The sequence below is a fragment of the Staurois parvus genome, unplaced genomic scaffold (assembly GCF_062004578.1).
Source record: "Staurois parvus isolate SC_StPar_1 unplaced genomic scaffold, SC_StPar_1.0 ptg000496l, whole genome shotgun sequence".
In the NCBI taxonomy this organism is placed as follows: domain Eukaryota; kingdom Metazoa; phylum Chordata; class Amphibia; order Anura; family Ranidae; genus Staurois; species Staurois parvus.
The window spans coordinates 1,017,002-1,038,283 of NW_028318292.1; the positions used below are offsets into that span (position 1 = coordinate 1,017,002).

At 45.0% G+C, this 21,282-nt stretch overlaps 1 protein-coding gene across 9 annotated transcripts in view; it reads right to left on the reverse strand.

Annotated features, from left to right (window-relative positions):
* The window catches only part of ATP2B2 (ATPase plasma membrane Ca2+ transporting 2), a 161,877-nt gene that overhangs the window by 32,381 nt on the left and 108,214 nt on the right, over nucleotides 1-21,282 (reverse strand). For all 9 annotated transcript variants that reach the window (XM_089689766.1, XM_089689764.1, XM_089689770.1 and 6 more), the window contains 4 exons: nucleotides 15,887-16,078; nucleotides 11,198-11,411; nucleotides 10,910-11,121; nucleotides 2,194-2,301 (listed from right to left, as the gene is read on the reverse strand). In XM_089689766.1, coding sequence (XP_089545892.1) covers nucleotides 2,194-2,301; nucleotides 10,910-11,121; nucleotides 11,198-11,411; nucleotides 15,887-16,078 — 726 coding nt within the window. The remainder of the gene's footprint in view (nucleotides 1-2,193; nucleotides 2,302-10,909; nucleotides 11,122-11,197; nucleotides 11,412-15,886; nucleotides 16,079-21,282) is intronic.

Here is a 21,282-nt window from a genome sequence, read left to right on the forward strand (position 1 = left end):
GGCATCTCATGGGGCCCCCTACTGACCCCGGGCCCTCAGGCAGTGCCCGAGTTTCCAAATGGTCAGTCCGCCCCTGGTAACCATACTCTGTAATTATATGGATCTATATATGATCTATGAAATGCAGAGAAAAGTAACTAAACATTGTTTTTATGTGGATCTATATATGATCTAAGTAACTGTATAAATGTATATATATGTCAGGATCCAGATCTGAACCTGGGACCTCTGCGGTATTTGGGTGTGGCTCTTCATACTGTGCTACCTGACATGATGGACAGCTCTGTGCCTGATCCCTTGGACAACTTTACATTGTATCTTGTTTTTGGTGAACCTTGAACTTCTTGCTTCTCCCACAAACCTCCTATTTAGCTCATGTCCTTGTACTTCCTATTTGCCAAATTATTGTGCTCTCTGCAGCCGATGTCTTGAGCCTTGCATACCTGCTGCTGACCTTATCCTTAAAATGGAGCTACAGTCAAACCTAAAAAAAATAACAGTCAGCAGCTACAAAAACAGCCACTCGCCTGTCCCACGATCCAGCAGTGTACTCACCGCAGCCGGTTTCACTGGCCGTCCTCGCTCCCTGGCATCGGCATACTAAATGTGGTCACCCGGCTGTGACAGCTTCACAGCCAGGTGCCCACTGCACATGTGCGAGTAGCGCTGTGCCTTGTGAATGGTCCCGTAGTATTCTGGGACCTGTCACATATCCCAGTATACTACGAGGAGGGAGGATGATTCTGCTTCCGATCGCCTAGGCGGTTGCAGTGGGAGCAGGTACCTGTCAAAATCTGGTACCTGCTACCCAAAGGTGTCAGTTCCTCATGGGGAGCGAGGGACCAGTACTTAAAGCGGAGCTTCCCCTTTTGGATGGAGCCCCGCTTTAACTACAACTTGTTATCGATCCTTGGCTTGTTGATCGACCACTTTTCTACCAGATCCTATCCAGCTACTACTCATTACTGATCTTTTGGCTTGTTCATCAACTATCCTTTTGCTTTTTTCCATCTGCATCATCCACTACCTGACATTCTCCTGTCTTCATGCTGGAGGACTCCAGAGGACCACAACCTGGCTTTAGCATGCAGAGAAACCAACTCCATCCTCTGGAGCTCTGTTCATCAACTATCCTTTTGCTTGTTTCCATCTGCACCATCCACTACCTGACCCTCTCCTGTCTTCATGCTGGAGGACTCCAGAGGACCACGACCTGGCTTTAGCATGCAGAGAAACCCATCTCCATCATCTAGACCTCTGTTCATCAACTATCCTTTTGCTTGTTTCCATCTGCACCATCCACTACCTGACCCTCTCCTGTCTTCATGCTGGAGCACTCCAGAGGACCACGACCTGGCTTTAGCATGCAGAGAAACCCATCTGCATCATCTGGAGCTCTGTTCATCAACTATCCTTTTGCTTGTTCCCAACTGCATCATCCACTACCTGACCCTCACCTGTCTTCATGCTGGAGGACTCCAGAGGACCACGACCTGGCTTTAGCATGCAGAGAAACCCATCTGCATCATCTGGAGCTCTGTTCATCAACTATCCTTTTGCTTGTTCCCATCTGCATCATCCACTACCTGACTCTTTCCTGTCTTCATGCTGGAGCACTCCAGAGGACCACTTGGCTTTAGCATGCAGAGAACCCATCTCCATCATCTGGAGCTCTGTTCATCAACTATCCTTTTGCTTGTTTCCATCTGCATCATCCACTACCTGACCCTCTGCTGTCTTCATGCTGGAGCACTCCAGAGGACCACGACATGGCATTAGCATGCAGAGAAACCATCTCTATCATCTGGAGCTCTGATGAAGACTGACTTGTGCTTAGGCCACGTACTTCAGCTGAGCTTGCGTTATTGCTAGGGGCACCTGCTTGTGTATTCATCTAGCTGTCTACTGCATGAACCTGTCTACTGCTACAGCCACTGGCCTCCAATCCTAATCTCAGACCGTGAAAATGTATATATATGTGGTCTACAGAAAGTAACCGTGCGCTGTAATTATAGACACTGAAATTATAAGGATCTATATGTAATCAATGAAACATAGAAGAAACACGTGAGCATTGAGTAGAATCCTGTCAACATTTTTCTAACAAGGCATTGACTAATATGTACAAAACCTTCACTGCCTCCGAATCTCACTAACATGAAACAAAAGTGTCTAAGTCAGTTTGAAACCTACCTGCCCCCATACCAATTCTCCAAAGCCAAGAAATATGCACCACATCCACTGGTCCAGCTGTAGCGGAGCACAGCTAAATGGCTTTCCACCGAACTGTACTATTATTATCTGCAATATAAAATTCACCATCAATTAAAGCTGAAATCTGAGGAAAAATACTCATGCACTTATGCACTCAAATAATTTCTCTGCGGTAATTGATGGACACAGAAAGTCATATACTGTTTGGTTATACTGCTGCCTACAGGTGGCAATAGTGGCAAACAAATCATATTCCAGTAAAACTCCTTCTCTTCTCAGCAAGTCTTGGTTTGCAGCAAACAGTAACCACCGCATAAACACAAAACACGGGCCGGTGTCCCTCAATGGACTCCTAGAGGGGATTTTATGGTAAGTTCAAAAATCCTATTTTTTTTTCTCATCCATTGAGGGACAGGGGAAGTCTTATACTCTATAATTGAGGGGTGGGCAAATAGCAACGCCCACTAACAAGCCCAACGCTGTCACTGGATGAGGTCAAAGCCCTGCCTAATAGGTGAATCTGCCAACACAAACGCTGATAAAATCGACTCCTGAACGCAAGTTTGGTGCGTTCAAAAAAATGACTGTAAACTCAACTGCCTGTAAATGGCTGTAAACGACGATGTGTACATGGACACATAGGAAAACATTAGGGAGAGTTCAGGGGATGCTGAAAAACACGCTGAACATCTCCTAAACGGGAGTTTATCAGCTGCAGTGTACATGGAGCCTAATGCAGGCCATAGACGGTTCGTTTATCGGCTCAATTTTCAGCCGAAAAACCAAAAATCGGTCGTTCTGTTGCCACCAATGATTACAAAAATCGTCCGTTTTTTGTAAATTTTCCAGAATGACCGATAAAAGAAATGAGGAGGAACCGCGAAAATTCGGCAGATAAACGAACTGTCTATGGCCCGCATTAGTAACCTTCTTTCCTAATAAAAAGGAAATATACACCCTTCCACCAGCAGGGGGCATTAAACAATTGTGAGAAGACGGAGTCTGATTGGCAGATTTATGTTCAGTCTATCACTGCAAAGAAACATTATGACTACAAATATACCGGAGGTAAACAGCTGTTGTTTATCTGCCATATGTAATCATTTCTTCCAATAAATTTGCAAACAGCTTAACTGAGGAAGAGTACTGAAAGACGAGAAATAAAGTTTAATATGAAGAAGTATAAACCGGAAAATTGTACACTTATCTGACGGTAATCTTTCCTTCTAGGTGCATCCAATGGTACCACCCCTCTAACCCAATAGGACCGGATACGAATAAATATGAGGGTACAGCCTGCCGCAGTAGTGTTGTATTTATCACACCCAACTTTTCAACTCTTTATTTATAAATGAATTAGTTTGGAATTAAAAGTATTACTTCTCATACTTCTTAAGTAGGTGGGTTCAGAATGAGCAGGCGGTGGTGACGGCAGTAATAGAGAGAAGATAAGAGTGTCAGGAATCTGCAGCGGAGATGGCCTGAGGTGTGTATATATATATATATATATATATATATAGTAAAGTGAATTTATTAGCAGTGAAACAAAAGAGGATGTTCACGGATATATAGCGGTGGATTTAGAGGACTCAGTGTTCAATGAAAAACGTCCACTAAAATTCTCTAAAACTGAGCAGAGTCCATATCACATGGGCAGGCTTTCCAATGAGCAGAAGCAAGCTCTGTGCAAACAAAAGAGCCTCCAAGTGCAGTAAGGACCAGGGGCAGACTGACAACTCATGGGGCCCCCAGACAATAAGGGATCATGAGGCCCCTGTGTCCTCGCCCACACTCAAACCACTCCCAAAAAAGCCTATGAAAGGTACCAGGGACATGTCATGAGGCCCCCTACTGACCCCGGGCCCTCGGGCGGTGCCGAGTGTCCGAATGGTCAGTCCGCCCCTGGTAAGGACTAACCTTATTGAAACACCACTATGGGCCACTCACTGGATGCAGAGAAAACGTCAAGAAGTGGTTTGTGCCACCGCGTTTCGGGGCATGCGCACTCCTTTGTCAAGTCACATGCTCTGAAAAGCATTGCTACACCCAGCTTGGTGACATCTCTGCTTCGGGTACATTCCGCTGTGTTTCCCATTGATCCCTGTCGGTGTACCTGTGACACAGCGCAGAACTGGCAGCAGGAGGATGTTAACTAAAACAAAGTGTTGGATTTATTTATCCCTCCTAGATTGTAAGCTCCAAGGAGCAGGGCCCTCGAACCCCTCGTGTATTATATTGTATTGTATTGTACTGTCTCGTGTATTGTCTCCCATTGTAATGTACAGCGCTGAGTAAACTGTTGGCGCTATATAAATACTGTGTAATAATAATAATAATATTGAAGAGCCTTATTATTTTTATAAAATGTGAGTGGCCCATCGTGGTGTTTTAATAAAGTTAGTCTTTGCTGCACTTAGAGGAACTTGCCCTTTCCTCTCTTCTGTATGCTCAAAGCTTGTTTCTGCTCATGGAAAGCAAGCCCTAGTGATATGGACTGTTTTAGAGAAATGTTGTGGACTTTTTCATTAAACAATGAGTCCCTTGAAGGTCAACATACCCAGGTGCGCCTACCTTTCCTGTGAAGAGGCAGAGAAGAGATAAACACATCATGTGTTTCCTTCAAATTGAGACAGTTACTCTTAGAAGTGCTTTCCCATATATTTTTTCTAAGAAACAGGAGAAGAGAGCAAGAATCAGGGGGTTGAGGAGACCCCACTGGGGTAGGGAACAGCCTGGTAATCTGTGGAGTGACACAGAGGGGTAGAGGGTGAACAGCTGAAGAGAGTGCCAGCAAAGGATTGGCCTGTAAACCTAACAGGGTACCACAAGGATTAGCAACTCTCCACTTACTTGCAAGGTACTTGAAGGTGTCCCTTCATGCTAAAGACGTTTCTGAGGGCTTCTTTCTTTCATCCTTGCAAGTAGACAGAGAACCCGACTTAGAGGGTTTGGGTGTGTCCACTCCAGGAGTAGGTGAAAGAGAAGGATTGGGCTCAGCCTTCCCTAGACTGCTTATGCTGAGGCAGGTGAATGCTCTGAATATCCAATGCTATCCTTAATATGGATGGCAAGGTTAAGTTTGAAGACCGTGCAAGTCAGGTGCTCCTTGGATATGGCATCTGAGTCCCAGCACCTTAACCAGTGACCTCAGGGTCTGGTTGATTACGAGAACCATATAGGACACTAGCTTAGATATTTCTAGCAAGCCTTCACAACTATCAGAAAGGGGTCTACTGCAAAAGTGTAGTTCTTTTGAGGGAATTTACAGTATCCCATTCTGCCACAGTCTGGCAAATTAGGATAGCAGCCAGTACAGGGCAAAGGGCTAAACCCACCAGTAAAAATGAAAAGTTAAGAAAGGGTTTCGGCTGCTGGTCAGTAGAATAGATAAAAGTAAGCACAGCCTCTACTGGCTTAGTGGTTTCCCTGGTAAGGTTGGTCACTAGCAGATCCACGGTGGATATTGAACACCATTTAACAATTCCCTCCCATAAGGGGAGCAGTTCCAAAACATGCTTAAATGGGGTCCAGGACCCCTCAGGGTGCTTAGTGTCCACATAGAGGATACACCACATTGGGTGGATGGGAAAAGTCTTTGCAGCTGAAAGACCCAAGGATGTAGACATCAGGCTAATCCTCCACTCAGAGATGGTCACTGTGACCGGTTGCAGAGGAACAATCCACTTTGTGTCTAAATACAGACATGTTGTAACCATGTGGTGGTGATGCAACTAGCTCACAGTAGGTGGCAAGCCCTCAAGTACCCACAAACCCAGACAGTGGGTACCTTATTAGGGTCTGAAGGCCCGAGGTGACCAAGATCACTGTAGACTGGCAATAGGAATGGACTGGAATGAAGGCTTCCATATGGCTCCAATGCAAAGCAGTAGCAGCAGCGGGATGGTGCTTCCTCTGCACTGAATCAAGGGAAAGGGAGCACAGACCACATGTAAGCAACACATCCATTCAGGTGATATCATCCCTCTGTCCCTCAGTGTTACCTCCTTCCACAGTTAAAATTGGCAGATAGTGGGAAATTAGCACTGAGCACTGCAAATTGTGAGATAGTTCTCAGTACTCAGCCCGACCAGCCTACAGCTCTAGACTGGAAAAGCTCTCTACAGCTAAATCGTTACCAGAACAGGGTCTGGAAAGTGCCTAACTCAGGACCCTGTGCCCAAAGGTTAGTTTCAGAATAGCCCCATGATGTTCAGTCCAGCAGGTCTAGGTACAGCACTCTAAAGCTATGCTGAGGAAAGCCTGATCCAGATGGCAGTCATGTAGAGACCAGCTCAGGCAGCAATGTATTGAAGAATCTTGATTGAGGAAAAGAAGGAAAAATTGAAGAAAACAAACTAGCAAAATTATTAGATTTTTTCCAGAAGGGCTGAAGAAAAGATATTTATCTCTCTAGGACACTAGCAAAAAACGGAAGCATGCTGGGAATAGGGAGGGTTATCTTGACCTGGCCTCTCTTTGTTCTCCACTGTCTAATCCACCATAACCCAACAGTACATGATTTTCTGTGTCCTTCAATAGACAAGAAAGGAAACCTTTTAACCTTTCAGGGGGCCCTCCTGCAAGGGTTAACTGCTTGTTTTACTAGGGGATGATAAATAGGGTGCTATACTTTCCTTATTCCTCGCTCCTGTGGCCTTCTTCCTCCTCATGCTGCCAATGCTCTGAAGCCTCTTCCCTTGGCTGCCTGACCAATTGCATCTATCAATGTCCTGCCAAACAATGCCGGACCAGCAGTCCTGCATTTTATGAGAATGCTAAGAGCCCGCCCACAACCTAGGGTACAGGTGTGGCCAGCTCACATATATAGTATACATAATCTTAAAGCAGAGCTCCACCCAAAAGGGGAAGTTCCGCTTTAAGCCTTTGTCCCCTGCTCTCCATTAAGGATTGGCACCTTTGGGGAGCGGGTACCCGAATTTGACAGGTACCTGCTCCTACTTCCGCTGCAATCGCTTAGGAGATCGGAAGCAGAAGTTGTCCTCCCCCTCCTTCCCCGTAGTCTTCTGGGACATGTGACAGGTCCCAGAAGACTACGGACCATTCACAAAGTGCAGCCCTTCTCACGCATGCGCAGTGGGCACCCAGCTGTGAGGCCGCAAGCTGTCACAGCCGGGTGCCCACACTGAAGATGCTAGACCAGGGAGAGAAGACGGCCGGTGAAACTAGCGATGGTGAGAACACCGCTGGACCAAGGGACAAGCAAGGGACTGTTTTTTAAAAGTCAGCAGCTACAGTTTTTGTAGCTGCTGACTTTTTTTTTTCAGCTGGAACTCTGCTTTAAGTATATCATCTTATTTTCCATACCCTAGGCCACGGGTCTCCACACTTTCTACACAAAAGGCATGTTTACTGTTCTTCAAAATTTGGGGGGCGCAGACTGTGGCCACTGGGAGAAGAAAATGTCCTGGAGTCAGTGGAAATAAATCATTATTGGTATCAGTAGGAGGAATATTGCCCCTTCGATGGTATCAATGGAAGGAATAGTGTCCTATCATCGGTGTCAGTGGGGGGAAAAGTGCCCCATCATTAGTATCAATGCGAGGGATTGTGCCCCATCATTGCTTTCAGCAAGAGGAATATTTCCCCATCATTGTTATCAATGGAAGGAATATTGCCCTATCGATGGTATCAATGGAAGGAATAGTGCCCTATCATCGGTGTCAGTGGGAGAAAACGTGCCCCATCATTACTATCAATGGGAGGAATAGTGCCCCATCATTGGTGTCAGTGGGATCAATCATGCCCCATCATTGGTACCGATGGGAGTCATAGTGTCCCATCATTGGTACCGATGGGAGTCATAGTGTCCCATCATTGGTACCGATGGGAGTCATAGTGTCCCATCATTGGTATCAGTGAGAGGAATAGTGACCCATCATTGGTATCAGTGGGAGGAATAGTGCCCCATCATTGGTGTCAGTGGGAGGAATAGTGCCCCATCATTGGTGTCAGTGGGAGGAATAGTGTCCCATCATTGACATCAGTGGGAGGAATCGTGCCCCATCATTAGTATCAGTAGGAGGAATAGTGCTTCATCATTGGTATCAGTGGGAGGAATAATACCCCATCATTGGTGTCAGTGGGAGGAATAATACCCCATCATTGGTATCAATGGAAGGAATATTGCCCCACAATCGGTGTCAATGGGAGGAATAGTGACTCATACCTGGTGCCAGTGATATGAGTAGGACCACATTGTCAGTGGCAGGAACTATGTCACGCTTTTGCTGGCAGTGTGAGGAATATTGCCCAGAGGACTGGATAAAAGCAAGCAAGGGACCACATCCACCCCCTGGGTCGCAGTTTTGGGGACCACTGCCCTTGGCAAAATGAGCAATTAACCTTTGCAGTGAGGAAGGGTAAAGGTTTTTCTTTAATAACTTGCACAAAGGAAATACAATCCACAAACCCACAGTCCAAAATATTGCTTATTAAACTTTAGAGCCTAGATCAGAACAATTTACTGGAGACAATTTTCTTAGACCAAGCTGGTAGCCATTGCAGGCTGCAACACTTTCCTCTGACAACTTGTGAGAAGTATGGCTGTTATATTATGCAGTAAGCTTCGACTGTCACCCAACTGCTGTGCCTCCCTATTTATTAACAGCCATGATTAATCTTTAGCAAGGCATGTGAAAGTAAATCCCAGATTCAGCAGGATTATAGCAGGGAAATAGCAGGAAATATGGACTGGGACACTTCTGAACGATGGAAACTGACTGCTGGAAAACGTAGGTTAAAAAATGTCTGTTTAGCCGTGTTTGCACACCGTGTTTATGAGCGTTTGCGTTTAGAAGCGTCTTTTTAAAGATAACCTCAGGAGACCTTCCAAAATGCCCAGAACGCACTGAAAAACAGTAAAAAATTAACTATTTCAGACATTGTGAGATAAATAGAGAGAGAAGTATTTGTTGAGATTAGCTGTCTTTTTTTTTTGTGGTGTTTGGATGTTCCGGCTCATTTCTGTGCAGAAATTATTGCAGCAATGTCTAACATGTTTTCTTTCAAGTGAAACCTCAAAGTATGGTGGGCCGGGTCCATCCGAGTACCGGGAAAATGCTTTGCATGCATTTTTCATGATGAAAAAAGGCCCCGGACTGCATCTGGAAATGGAAGAGTTAAAAAAAATTTCCAAACACTTAGAAACGTGGTTAGTCGCGTTTACAAGCGGTTGGCCTTTGAAACGCTGATAAAATCTACTCCTGAACGCAAGTTTGGTGCCTTCAAAAAAAAGACTGTAAACTCAACTGCCTGTAAATGACGATGTGTACATGGACACATAGGAGAACTTTAGGGAGAGTTCAGGGGCTGCTGAAAAAAAAACGCAGAAAAGCTCCTAAACGTGAGTTTATCAGCTGCAGTGTACATGGAGCCTTAGGCCCGATGTACACAGGACACTTCTGAATGATGGAAACTGACTGCTGGAAAACGTAGGTTAATAAAACGTCTGTTTAGCCGTGTTTGCATAACGCGATTATGCGCATTTGTGTTTAGAAACGTTTTTTAAAGATAAGCACAGGAGAACCTCCCAAATGCCCAGAATGCACTGAAAAGTGGTAAATTATTAACAATTTCAGACTGTTTCAGAGAAATACAGAGAGTAGAAGCAGAGACAGCGGCATGTGTTGAGATTAGCTTAGGTGTGAGTTGCTCATTAACATTTCTTTTGTTTCCAAGGGTGGGAAAGGTGTCTGGTGGAGGGAGTCATTAAGGCCACCTGGCAGGAGGTCTTCATGAGGAATTTTAGGTGTGAATGGTCGTTAACATATCTTTTGTTTCCAAGGGTGGGAAAGGTCTGAGGTGTGAATGGTCATTAACATATCTTTTGTTTCCAAGGGTGGGAGAGGTCTGAGGTGTGAATGGTCATTAACATATCTTTTGTTTCCAAGGGTGGAAGAGGTCTGAGGTGTGAATGGTCATTAACATATCTTTTGTTTCCAAGGGTGGAAGAGGTCTGAGGTGTGAATGGTCCTTAACATTTCTTTTGTTTCCAAGGGTGGAAAAGGTGTCTGGTAGAGGGAGTCATTAAGGCCACCTGGCAGGGGGTGTTCATGAGGAATTTGAGGTGTCAATGGTCGTTAACATATCTTTTGTTTCCAAGGGTGGGAGAGGTCTGAGGTGTGAATGGTCGTTAACATATCTTTTGTTTCCAAGGGTGGGAGAGGTCTGAGGTGTGAATGGTCGTTAACATATCTTTTGTTTCCAAGGGTGGGAGAGGTCTAAGGTGTGAATGGTCGTTAACATATCTTTTGTTTCCAAGGGTGGGAGAGGTCTGAGGTGTGAATGGTTATTAACATATCTTTTGTTTCCAAGGTGGAAAAGGTGTCTGGTGGAGGGAGTAATTAAGGCCACCTGGCAGGGGGTCTTCATGAGAAATTTAGGGTGTGAATGGTCATTAACATATCTTTTGTTTCCAAGGGTGGGAGAGGTCTGAGGTGTAAATTGGTCATTACAAGGTATGACAAGCTTGGTAGGAACATCCTGTGTTCAGTGTTTTGTCCATCTGAGTACCTTGTACATGGAGCCTAACAGCACAAGTCATGCTCCCACATACAAATGATGGTATAAGATTTCATTCAATTCTCTTCCCAAGTAGTGGAGAGCAGAGAGAAGAGTAAAGTGTGACATTAAATCATCATTAGATGCATAGTAAAGGCATCGGTATCAGTGTTACCTGGATTGCAAAGGTGCCGATCACAATTGTGCAGAAAATAGGATTTCTGAATATGCCGTCAAACACATTGCGCTCTCCGTGGATCTTTCGTGCGTTGATTTCATTGAAGAGTTGCATCATGACAAACGTGTTGAAGATGATGGTGTAATGTTCAGATGGAGGAGAGTGCAGAGGGGCATTCCTTCCACTATCGATATTAAAGAGTTGTTCTCCTACAAACACAACGTGTGTTAGTGCTTAATGTTAGAACAGAAACAGGGACACCATCTGCTATGTAAGCTATCTTACCAGCAAAGAGTAATGTGAATATCAGAGTCAGCTGGTACACAGCGTGCCCCAAAATATTTTTCATCATTGTACTTGATATGAGGGGCTTATTCCTTCCATAGGGTTTACGTAGCAAGAGTGACTCTGTTGGTGGTTCAGTTGCCAATGCAAGAGAAGCAAACGTGTCCATAATTAGGTTTACCCACAACATCTGCACAGCCTTCAGTGGAGAATCCTGGAATGAGAAATAAAATGCGAAATATTATCAATTCGACTACCAACATTATCTCTTGTGACATGACTGACTTTTCTTTACTGTGGTGGCATTGTGTACAAATAGGTCTTAATGGTATGTGAGAATATGGTGTGTGACGGGAGTCACTTTGGGTGGGGGGCCCATGGAACACAGCTCACTTTGGAGAGGTGGGGAGACCCCTGTCTCAGCTCCCCATATCCCTATTATGTGAAAATCACCCTGTGCCTGTTACGGGTACAGGGTGATGTGTCCTAATATTAGGGTGGGGGGTTGTTGATTGTGTAATGCCATGTGGTTGCATCCCATTGTTCTATTGTGTGTCTTGCTTGGGAGCAAACTATTATGGGATGTATGTGTATTGGCTTGGTGAGGGGGTGTCTCCAGCAGCCCTCCCCCCTGATGGGACTGTCTGATGGTGTGTCTCTTGTTAAGTGTTCTTGCATGGCAGACCACTTCCTGTTATCTCACATATATATTGTTATTATTATAGCCAAATTTACCGCCCTAACTCCTCCCACAGTTTTTACACTACATAGACAGTAATATACGGAAACATGCGGATTGTTCCCGATTGGTGTGCTATTACTTTGTGGAACATTTCGCGGAACGGTTCACGAAATATCGGCGTTTTTGTGTTGAAATTGGTCCCATAGGAACGAATGGCGGAGTGTTCAAAAATAGAGTGGGAGCTGACAAAAGCTAGAGTGTGAGCTGAAAAATCAGGACATGATTTCTAAACTGCCATCACTCCATCATTTTTAAGCCCACCTACACAAATCTTATATCAAATCGTTCAGCTATCCCTGCTGCCATAGTCCTGATAGTTTTCACAATATGACCATTTGTTTGCAACTCACACCGCCCATTGACATTAATTGAAACTCCACTCTTGCCACCTCAAATTTGAAGGGCAATTTATAAACTGCGACTGTGCCTTCATTTTTAATATTTCAGAGACATACTATCAAAATGTAGGTCTGGGTCTTGTGATTCTCACAATATAAAGCTCTTCGGTGTAGGATTTATAATTTTTAAACTACAACCGTTTGAAGATGGCAACTATTAGTGAAGTGAGCAAGTTGGAGCAGTTTGTTTTTAACCGCTCTTCTCTTCCCTTGCTGTAGAGTGAGTTGCCATAGGAACCCAGGTGTGTGAGCAGGCAAGAACACTTCACACAATTTCCCCAGAAATTGTAGCTTTTCTAGTTACTAAAGGTAGATTGCCCCGCCCTGTGTCATTATGCAGGGAGGGGGGGATTGTCCCCTTGAGTGTATATATCTTGTATCTGTGTTAAAATAAAGTAGTCTACTTCCTGGCTTACTTCAAGACTGGTGCTGTCTAGTCTCGTATGGTCTGCTGTGGTGTCTGTTGTCGGTGTTCGGACGGGGAAGCGGTATTCTAACGGAAGTACCAAAACGCAGACTGGGCCGGTTCTGTTACATGGTGTTTACCATAAAGGTCCTTACTTGTGGACAGAACCCCATTAACTCTTCGATGATTCCCTCAGAAATGATAATACTGAGTGTAACATCTGATCAAACTGCATTTAATGAGGACATTTAGTACATGTAAACCCTAACTGGGTGTCATTTGGTTTGCTAAGCACCATGTATCTCCAGCAGCCTATCTTCCTGTCTACTTTGCATGTGCTTCAGGAAAGGCTACATTGCATTTCTTAGGGTGGGATTCCTCAAAAAAAAGGATAAAATAAGAAAATGCCCATGCAATGCGCGTCAGCATGGGCGCACTAGCAAGAGTAGCAGTACAGAAGACCAGCAGCCAACAGCAAGACGTTGTCTTGGTATAGCGCTTACCATAATGTGACAGGAGGGAGATCAATGTTTCAGAAATAATTGGATCCAGGGGCGGACTGACCATTTGGAAACTCGGGGACTGCCCGAGGCCCCGGGGGTTAGTAGGGGGCCCCATGAGATGCCCCTGGTACATTTTTCATAGGATTTTTTGAGTTTGGGCAAGGACACAGGGGACCCATGATTATCTATTGCCCGGGGGCCCCATGAGTTGTCAGTCCGCCCCTGATTGGATCGACTCAAAATGGTTCTTTTATTTTATCTTGGGCTAAATCAAACTTCTCACACCATTACATACCCATTAAAACATTTAACAGATAAAACTAAGAAGAAGCTTTAATACCCATCAGCATCCTAAACAAAGGGCGGAATAATCTATAGAAAAGTGAAGGCAGAAAAAGACCAAGTGGTCCATCGAGTCTGTCTGTTTTTTGTTTTTTTTCTTTTGTTTTCTTAGTTTTTTTCTTGGGGGGGGGGGGGTCTTACTATAACTTACTATAAACTGTAACACACTGCATTCCTGCACCTCTGACATGATGCATGTTCCTATTTGTAAAGGTCAACAGTAATGTCTGTACATATGATCTGTCTAACCCTATCACAAACAAATATCCAATAGGTACCTGGAGCAAAGATAATCGATTATTTGATGTTTTAGAACAGTGGTCTCCAAACTGCTGCCCTTTGCATACCTTTTTCAGCCCTATTCCTCCCACTGACACCAACACTAGGGCACTATTCCTACCACAGACACCAATTATGGGGCACTGTTCCTTCCCTTGATACCAATGATAAGGCACTATTCCTCCCGCTGGCACCAATGATGGGTCACTATTCCTCCCACTGATACCAATGATGGGACACTATTCCTCCCCCTGACACCAATGATGGGGCACTATTCCCCCCACTGATACCAATGATGGAGCACTATTCCTCCCACTGACACCAATGATGGGGCACTATTCCTCCCACTGACACCAATGATGGGGCACTATTCCTCCCACTGATACCATTGATGGGACACTATTCCTCCCCCTGACACCAATGATGGGGCACTATTCCTCCCACTGATACCAATGATGGAGCACTATTCCTCCCACTGACACCAATGATGGGGCACTATTCCTCCCACTGACACCAATGATGGAGCACTATTCCTCCGACTGACACCAATGATGGGGCACTATTCCTCCCACTGACACCAATGATGGAGCACTATTCCTCCCCCTGACACCAATGATCGGGCACTATTCCTCCCACTGACACCAATGATGGAGCACTATTCCTCCCACTGACACCAATGATGGGGCACTATTCCTCCCACTGATACCAATGATGGGGCACTATTCCTCCCACTGATACCAATGATGGGGCACTATTCCTCCCCCTGACACCAATGATGAGGCACTATTCCTCCCACTGATACCAATGATGAGGCACTATTCCTCCCCCTGACACCAATGATGAGGCACTATTCCTCCCACTGACACCAATGATGGGGCACTATTCCTCCCACTGATATCATTAATGGAGCACTATTCCTCGCACTGACAATAAAAATGAAGCACTAATATTTCCCCTAATACCAAAGATGGGACAATGTTTACTCCCACTGACACCAAGACATTTTCTACCCCCAGTGGCCATGGCCTGGCTCCACTAAAGTCTGAAGGACAGTAAACTGGCCCTTTGTTTAGAAAGTTTGGAGACCCCTGTTTTAGAACATCCATCTGATCCCTGTGAGGCTGTTATTAAAGAGCAGAGTGACCCCGGTTCGGTTATTAAGAACAAGAATCCAAAGAACAAAATAAAGAGAAAGCGGCAAACAATGGTAAATGAGTCAAAGATATTGTAATCATACATTAAGTGACCAAAAAGCACCATTGTGTAATTGGGGCCGTGCCATGAGTGCTGACTGAGCGCCCCAGATTGCTATACATTGGCTACATATACAGCACCAGTGAGGGGGAATGTTTGTGCCCCCCAAAAGCGTTGGCTGTCTTGTTCGATCACACAATCACTTACGCTTTTCTGGATTCATTTACCATTGGTTTGTTGCTTATTTTACTGTTTTGTTCTCTGGGTTACAAACGCCAAGTCTATGACAAAACTGCAGTGCTGGCATCTGTTCATAGCCGGTTATCTGATGGTCACTTGGAGTATGTTGCAGTGTTGCAATCCTTAGTAGTTCTAATGCAGGGGTATCAAACTGGCGGCCCTCCAGCTGTTGCGAAACTACAAGTCCCATCATGCCTCTGCCTTTGGGAGTCATGCTTGTAACTGTGAATCTTGCAATTCCTCGTGGGACTTGTAATTAGGCAAGAGCTGAAGGGCCGCCAGTTTGACACCTGTGTTCTAATGGATGTCATATTAATCGCTGTCGTGTCATCTCCGCTCTCAAATTCCCTTATGATCTTCTATACACCTTAAAAAACATCCCAGCAGAAAGCTCCTGACATAGGGACTCCACAAAAAAAACTTTTTTTTCCTGCCTGCTTTTGTTTCTCCTTTAAATGTAGTTCGTTTTTCATAAACGCTTTATTGTAACCCTCTGATGCCACACAGGCATCTCAAATATTGTCACTGGACAGCAGACTGAGAGACGTTTCCTAGAAGTGATGAGAAGCATCTTGTCCTCCTCACCTGGGTGATGCAGGCCCCGGTAAATGCCACGATCACAGCCACCACGTTGACAGTCAGCTGGAACTGCAGGAATTTGGAGATGCTGTCATACACATTTCGACCCCACATTACAGCCTTTACTATGCTGCTGAAGTTGTCGTCAGTAAGAATGATGTCGGAGGCTTCTTTAGCAACATCTGTGCCAGCAATCCCCTGGAAGATCATAAGAAGGGCAATAATTAGGTAAATTTGCTGAAATTAAACATTTCACATGATTTCTGATTGAGGAACAAGAGATGTTAGTATATTACAAGTTTTGTCTTAGACTTATCAGGAAGAGAGTTTACGTTTGATCCAGAACCCAGACATCCTGTAAGGGATTTCCGGCAAGAAGAATCATGATCGGGAATGCGCATGCACATAGGAATTCCCGCAGAAGAATTGCCGGTTGTGCGCATACGCGCAGGAATGCGTGATTGCACGCGCGCACGGCGAAGATTGGCGCCAGACGGCCCATTTAGGGAGTGCCTCTGCTCAGGTTCAGTGCTGACTGGTCTTCAGCTCCCCCCGTGTCCTGCTTGTTCCTGTATGATTCCTCTGTTACCAACCCGGCTTGTTCCTCACCCGACTTCGATTACTCCTGACACTGGTTCCTGACTTCGGCTCTGCTCCTGACCTTGGCTTTTCCTTCTGATTCTGTACCGTGCTGCCCAACTGTTGATGACCCTGGCTATCCCATGACTCTGCTCCAGTCTCTTGTCCTTACTACCTACCTTGCTCTGCTACACTCCTGGCAATCCACAAAAAAAACCTGCTCTGCCTATTACTACGGTATCCAAATCAGAGGATCATCCGCATTCCAAGATCATCATCTGCAAGAGCTGCAAACAACACCCAGTGGCGCTCTTGTCCCCCTGGTGCCTAGACTCCCTCTGTTCCAACATCAGCGGAGTCAGGGCTAGTGACACAAGTGAGGCCGACCTTATCAATTCAGTCTCCCATCAGGTATGTGACACATCCTCATTGTAGGAAATGCATCGCTCATCAAATGTTTGCCTTTTATCTGTCACCTACACTAACAAAGAATGTTATCTGAAAATGGGTTCCTATGGAGGAAAAAAAGGGGTATTTGTACTCACCATTTTTTTTCTTGGCGCCCAGACATAGAAAGTCCTTGGATTATACTGCTACCTACAGGAAGACTGGACACTTGCAAACAAGGAGCTGTAGGCCAGCCCAGGAGCCCTCCTACTACCGGCATGCCTCAGTTTGTAACAACGTTTTACCAAGAGCATGAGCATAAGGGGTTGGACCTGTGTTCCTCAATGGACTGCATAAAACGATTTTACGATAAGTACAAAAGTACTATTTTCTTTCTCATCCACTGAGGAACACAACACGTTGTTAACTTTCAGAAATGCCCAAAACCAGTTCAGCTGAGAGGTGGACAACACAGCAAACAATCATTTACAATCCTAAGAAAACAACATAAAACTGCTCGAAAAGCTGCCTAAAGGACCTTATGCCTAAAACTGGCATCACATTAGGTGGTAATGTTCACCCGGTAGGACTTGGAGAACGTGTGATCAGAAGACAAGGTGGCTGCCTTGCAAACAACCTTGGTGAACTGGAGCCAGACAGAGGGACAGAAGAGTGATGTCCTGGTTGAGGTAAAAGGATAAAACTACCTTAGGCAAGAAGGAAGTTGTGGGCCTAAACACCACCTTGTCCCTATGCAATCCATAAAGGGTTCCTTGATGGAAAAAGCCACCCATACAGAAACTTGCCTTCAAAGGTGATGATGACAAAGAAAACCACATTGTGAGTAAACAAAGCTCTTTCCAAAAAAAGGGAGGCAGTACAGTTACAATTCAATACTGTACAAGATAGATCAGAGGGAATACAGAGAGAACCGGAATTGGATTTCATAGAGCTATAGGGTAATGAACAAGGGGGCCTACATTGGAGACTCCATGTACAAAGGTCCTATTGAAGGAGTGAGAGGCCAATAGTGTCTAAAATGGAATAGAAATGCAGAAATCTGGCCCTAGATAGTGCTTAGAGTCAAATGCTGGTCCAGGCTCAGCTGTTGGAAGAAGAGGGTACATCCCATGAAGAAACTCTAAGGGGTGGAAGCCCTGAGACTCACACCAAGTGTGTGAAGGCCTTGCAGGAAGTAGCATTTCTACCTTTTAGCATCATAGGAAGCACAGATTGGGATATGTCCCGTCTTTCAAAATCTAGGCTTCAACAGCCAAGTCAATAACTGTAAACAAAAGGCATAGATGAAGACATGCTGGGGAGAATTTACTAAGACTGGAGGGTACAAAATCTGATACAGCTCTGCATAGAAACCAGTCGGCTTCCAGGTTTTATTGTCAAAGCTTAACTGAACAAGCTGAAGTTGAAAGCTGATTGGCTACCATGCCCAGCTGCACCAGATTCTGAGTGCTCCACTTTTAGTAAATTTCCCCCACTGATACCACAGACTACCACAGCATCCACTAAAGGACCCCTGTACCTAAAGACAAACATACTGTATCTAGTTTGTTGTTGAACCTCGAAGCCAGGAGGTCCACATCCAGTATTTCCCCACCTGCTACACATGTTCTTCAGCACTTCTGGGTGTAGCAATCACTCCCACAGGTCCAGGAGCTGCTACATGAAGACGTGTGCCTGCTAATTGTCTACCCCAGGAATGTACATGGCGGACAAGACTGAATTGTGAAGTTCTGTCTAGGACAGAATCCAGTCTCCTTCTCTTGATGGTTGATGTATGCCTGACTAAATCCAAACAGAATCACCTTTCAGCACAATAATCCAACCCTGCACCTACAGGGTACCCAGGCCTTCTTCCCTGGCTAACAGGGATTTTGTCAGAAGGATCTTACAAAAGTCGGGAAGGAAGAACTTACCTGATTCCAGGGCCAGATTCCTGAGCCACCAGCAAGGGACACCTTAGTCTTCAGTGCCAAGCAAACCAGTCTGTCCAATGACTTGTCCCACAATGACAGAATGTGGTGCTGTAGAGGTTTGGAGTGAAACTGGACACATGGAACTGCCTCAAAAGAGGCTACCATCAGACCTAGGACTATCATACAAAAGAAAAGAGTGGGGCAACTCCTTGACTGGAGAACTTGAATCTAAGATTGGAGAGTCAGAAGTTTATCCTGTGTAGGAAACACTCAGGTCTGAGCTGAATCCAGGGCTAGACCTGAATACTACAAAAGATGGGTTGGCTCCAGCGACACTATCTAATCTTTAATAGTGCTTAGGGCCAAATGCTGGTCTGGACCCAGCTGTAAGAAGAAGGGGATTCATCCCATGGAGAGATTCCTAAGGTGGAAGCTCTGAGACTTACACCAAGCAGAGTATGCCTTCCATGTCTGGTTACAGACCTTGTGTGAAGTAGCCTTTTTAGCATCATAGGAATCACAAGATCAGAGATGCCTGTGTCTTTCTGAACCTGGGATTCAGCAGCCATGTTGTTAAAGCCATTGATTATAAAATAGGATGGTCCACATCTTGATTCACAAGCCAGATTCCTCAGCCACCTGGACAGGGACGATCTGGACCTCTGTACCAAACAAATTGGTTTGTCCAGGGACTTGAATGACATGTCCCACAATGACAGACTGTGCATTGTAGAGGTCTGGAGTGAAACTGGGCAAATTGTACTGCCTTGAATTAGGTTACTATCAGATCCAAGACTCTCAAGCAAAAGAATTCGATGATTCTGATATCAGTGGGTTTGAAGCTTCTTCTGTTCCAGTATTGGACCCAGATACTCCAAATGGTAAGTCAGTTCCAGCAATCATATCTGAAGTTTCAGGCTCTATAAAACCCACTGTAGTGTATGGACAGTCAAATCCATGTTGTCTTACAGAGCCTAAGCTGACTGTTCCTTCAACAATAGGTCGTCTAACCAGTCACATTGTCAGGAGAGTGCAATAGAGCTAATACTGGATCCAGCACCTTGGTGAACACCTGAGGTGTAGATGAAAGGCTAAAGGCCAGGGCCCCAAATGGATAATGTAGAAGCCCCACAGCAAAACAAAGGCAGTGCTGATAAACTAGAAAGATGAAGACATGTAGGTACAAGTCCTCGATGTCCACCAAAGCCAGAAAGTCTCCCTGGTGGAAGAAGGCTTTGACAGATCTGGTGGATTCCATATGCAATTTCTGGGATCCAAAGAGGACATTCAAAGCTTTTGGGATCCAGTATGATGGGGTGGATGTGCCCTTTGGTGTGAGAATGGTAAACAGGTTAGAGTAAAACCCCTGAAACCAATCTTCCACAGGAACTGGTCCAATAAAACCTTGGTCTAGAAGACCCGAGAGGACAATAGTCGATAGAGATTTCCAATCTTTGCAATGACACAATAATGTTGGAGGTCAAAAACACCAGGAGGGGGCATGGAGCAAAACCCTAACATGTATTCCTGGGATACTACATCCTGCACTCAAGCATCTAAGATGCAAACTGTCTAAGCATTCTAAAAGGTTAACAAATGCCCGCTTTACTCTGGAAAGTGGGGGCGCAACTCCATGCCGAGGAGAGGTTGCTTGAGGATTTCACAGCTTTTGAGCCCCAGAGTTTGTGATTGGATTGAGAGCCAAGCTTTACGGGTCTCAATGTAGAGGGCACAGAGGTAAATAAATCAAAAGAATATTTCTTAACAGATAAAGTGGAAGAAGACTTTGCATTATGTTCCTTAGGCTTCCTCTGCTGAAGAAGATGGGTGCTTTTGCTACCATAGCATCCTTGATCATAGTATCAAGGCCATGCAGATCATACAGTTCTTAGACAGTGGTTCCGCAGTACAGCAACCAAGATGTCCTATGCCTGTATACAGGCAGGAGATATTTGAGAGATAAGCAGGGAAGTGTCCACCAGACTGTTACGACTGAAATTTTAAACTACAACCATTTGTGAATTCTATAACCAAGGGATCCAATGCAGCAATGGTGTAATCTTTTTTAGGAGATTTTGACTAGTCAACCAGACCAGCCAGTCCTTCCTGCGATAAATGAACTTGGGATCAATGTGTACTTCTGGGTTCCATGGAGAGAGACACCTGCCGGATCCCTGTCGAGACAATGGAGACACGGCAGGGTTGGCACATTCCAGCTGTCTGAATCACTCCCACCATGATACCCAAACGTGACCAAAGTCACTTTTAGATAGGCAGCAGAAATGGATCAAGGATCAAAGTTCTACACAGATCTTTGCAAGCAGGATCAGTAGCAGGAATTTGCTTCTTCGACATCAAATGACGATTGTGCATGTGACACTCCTTCCAGTGGATGACATCTGCATTCAGTCCCACAGCAATCACCCCTTCTGCAGAGAAACCCAGCAGGAAATTTGACATTTTAAAGATGCAGAGCGACCTAATGTATGTGACTAAAAGAGA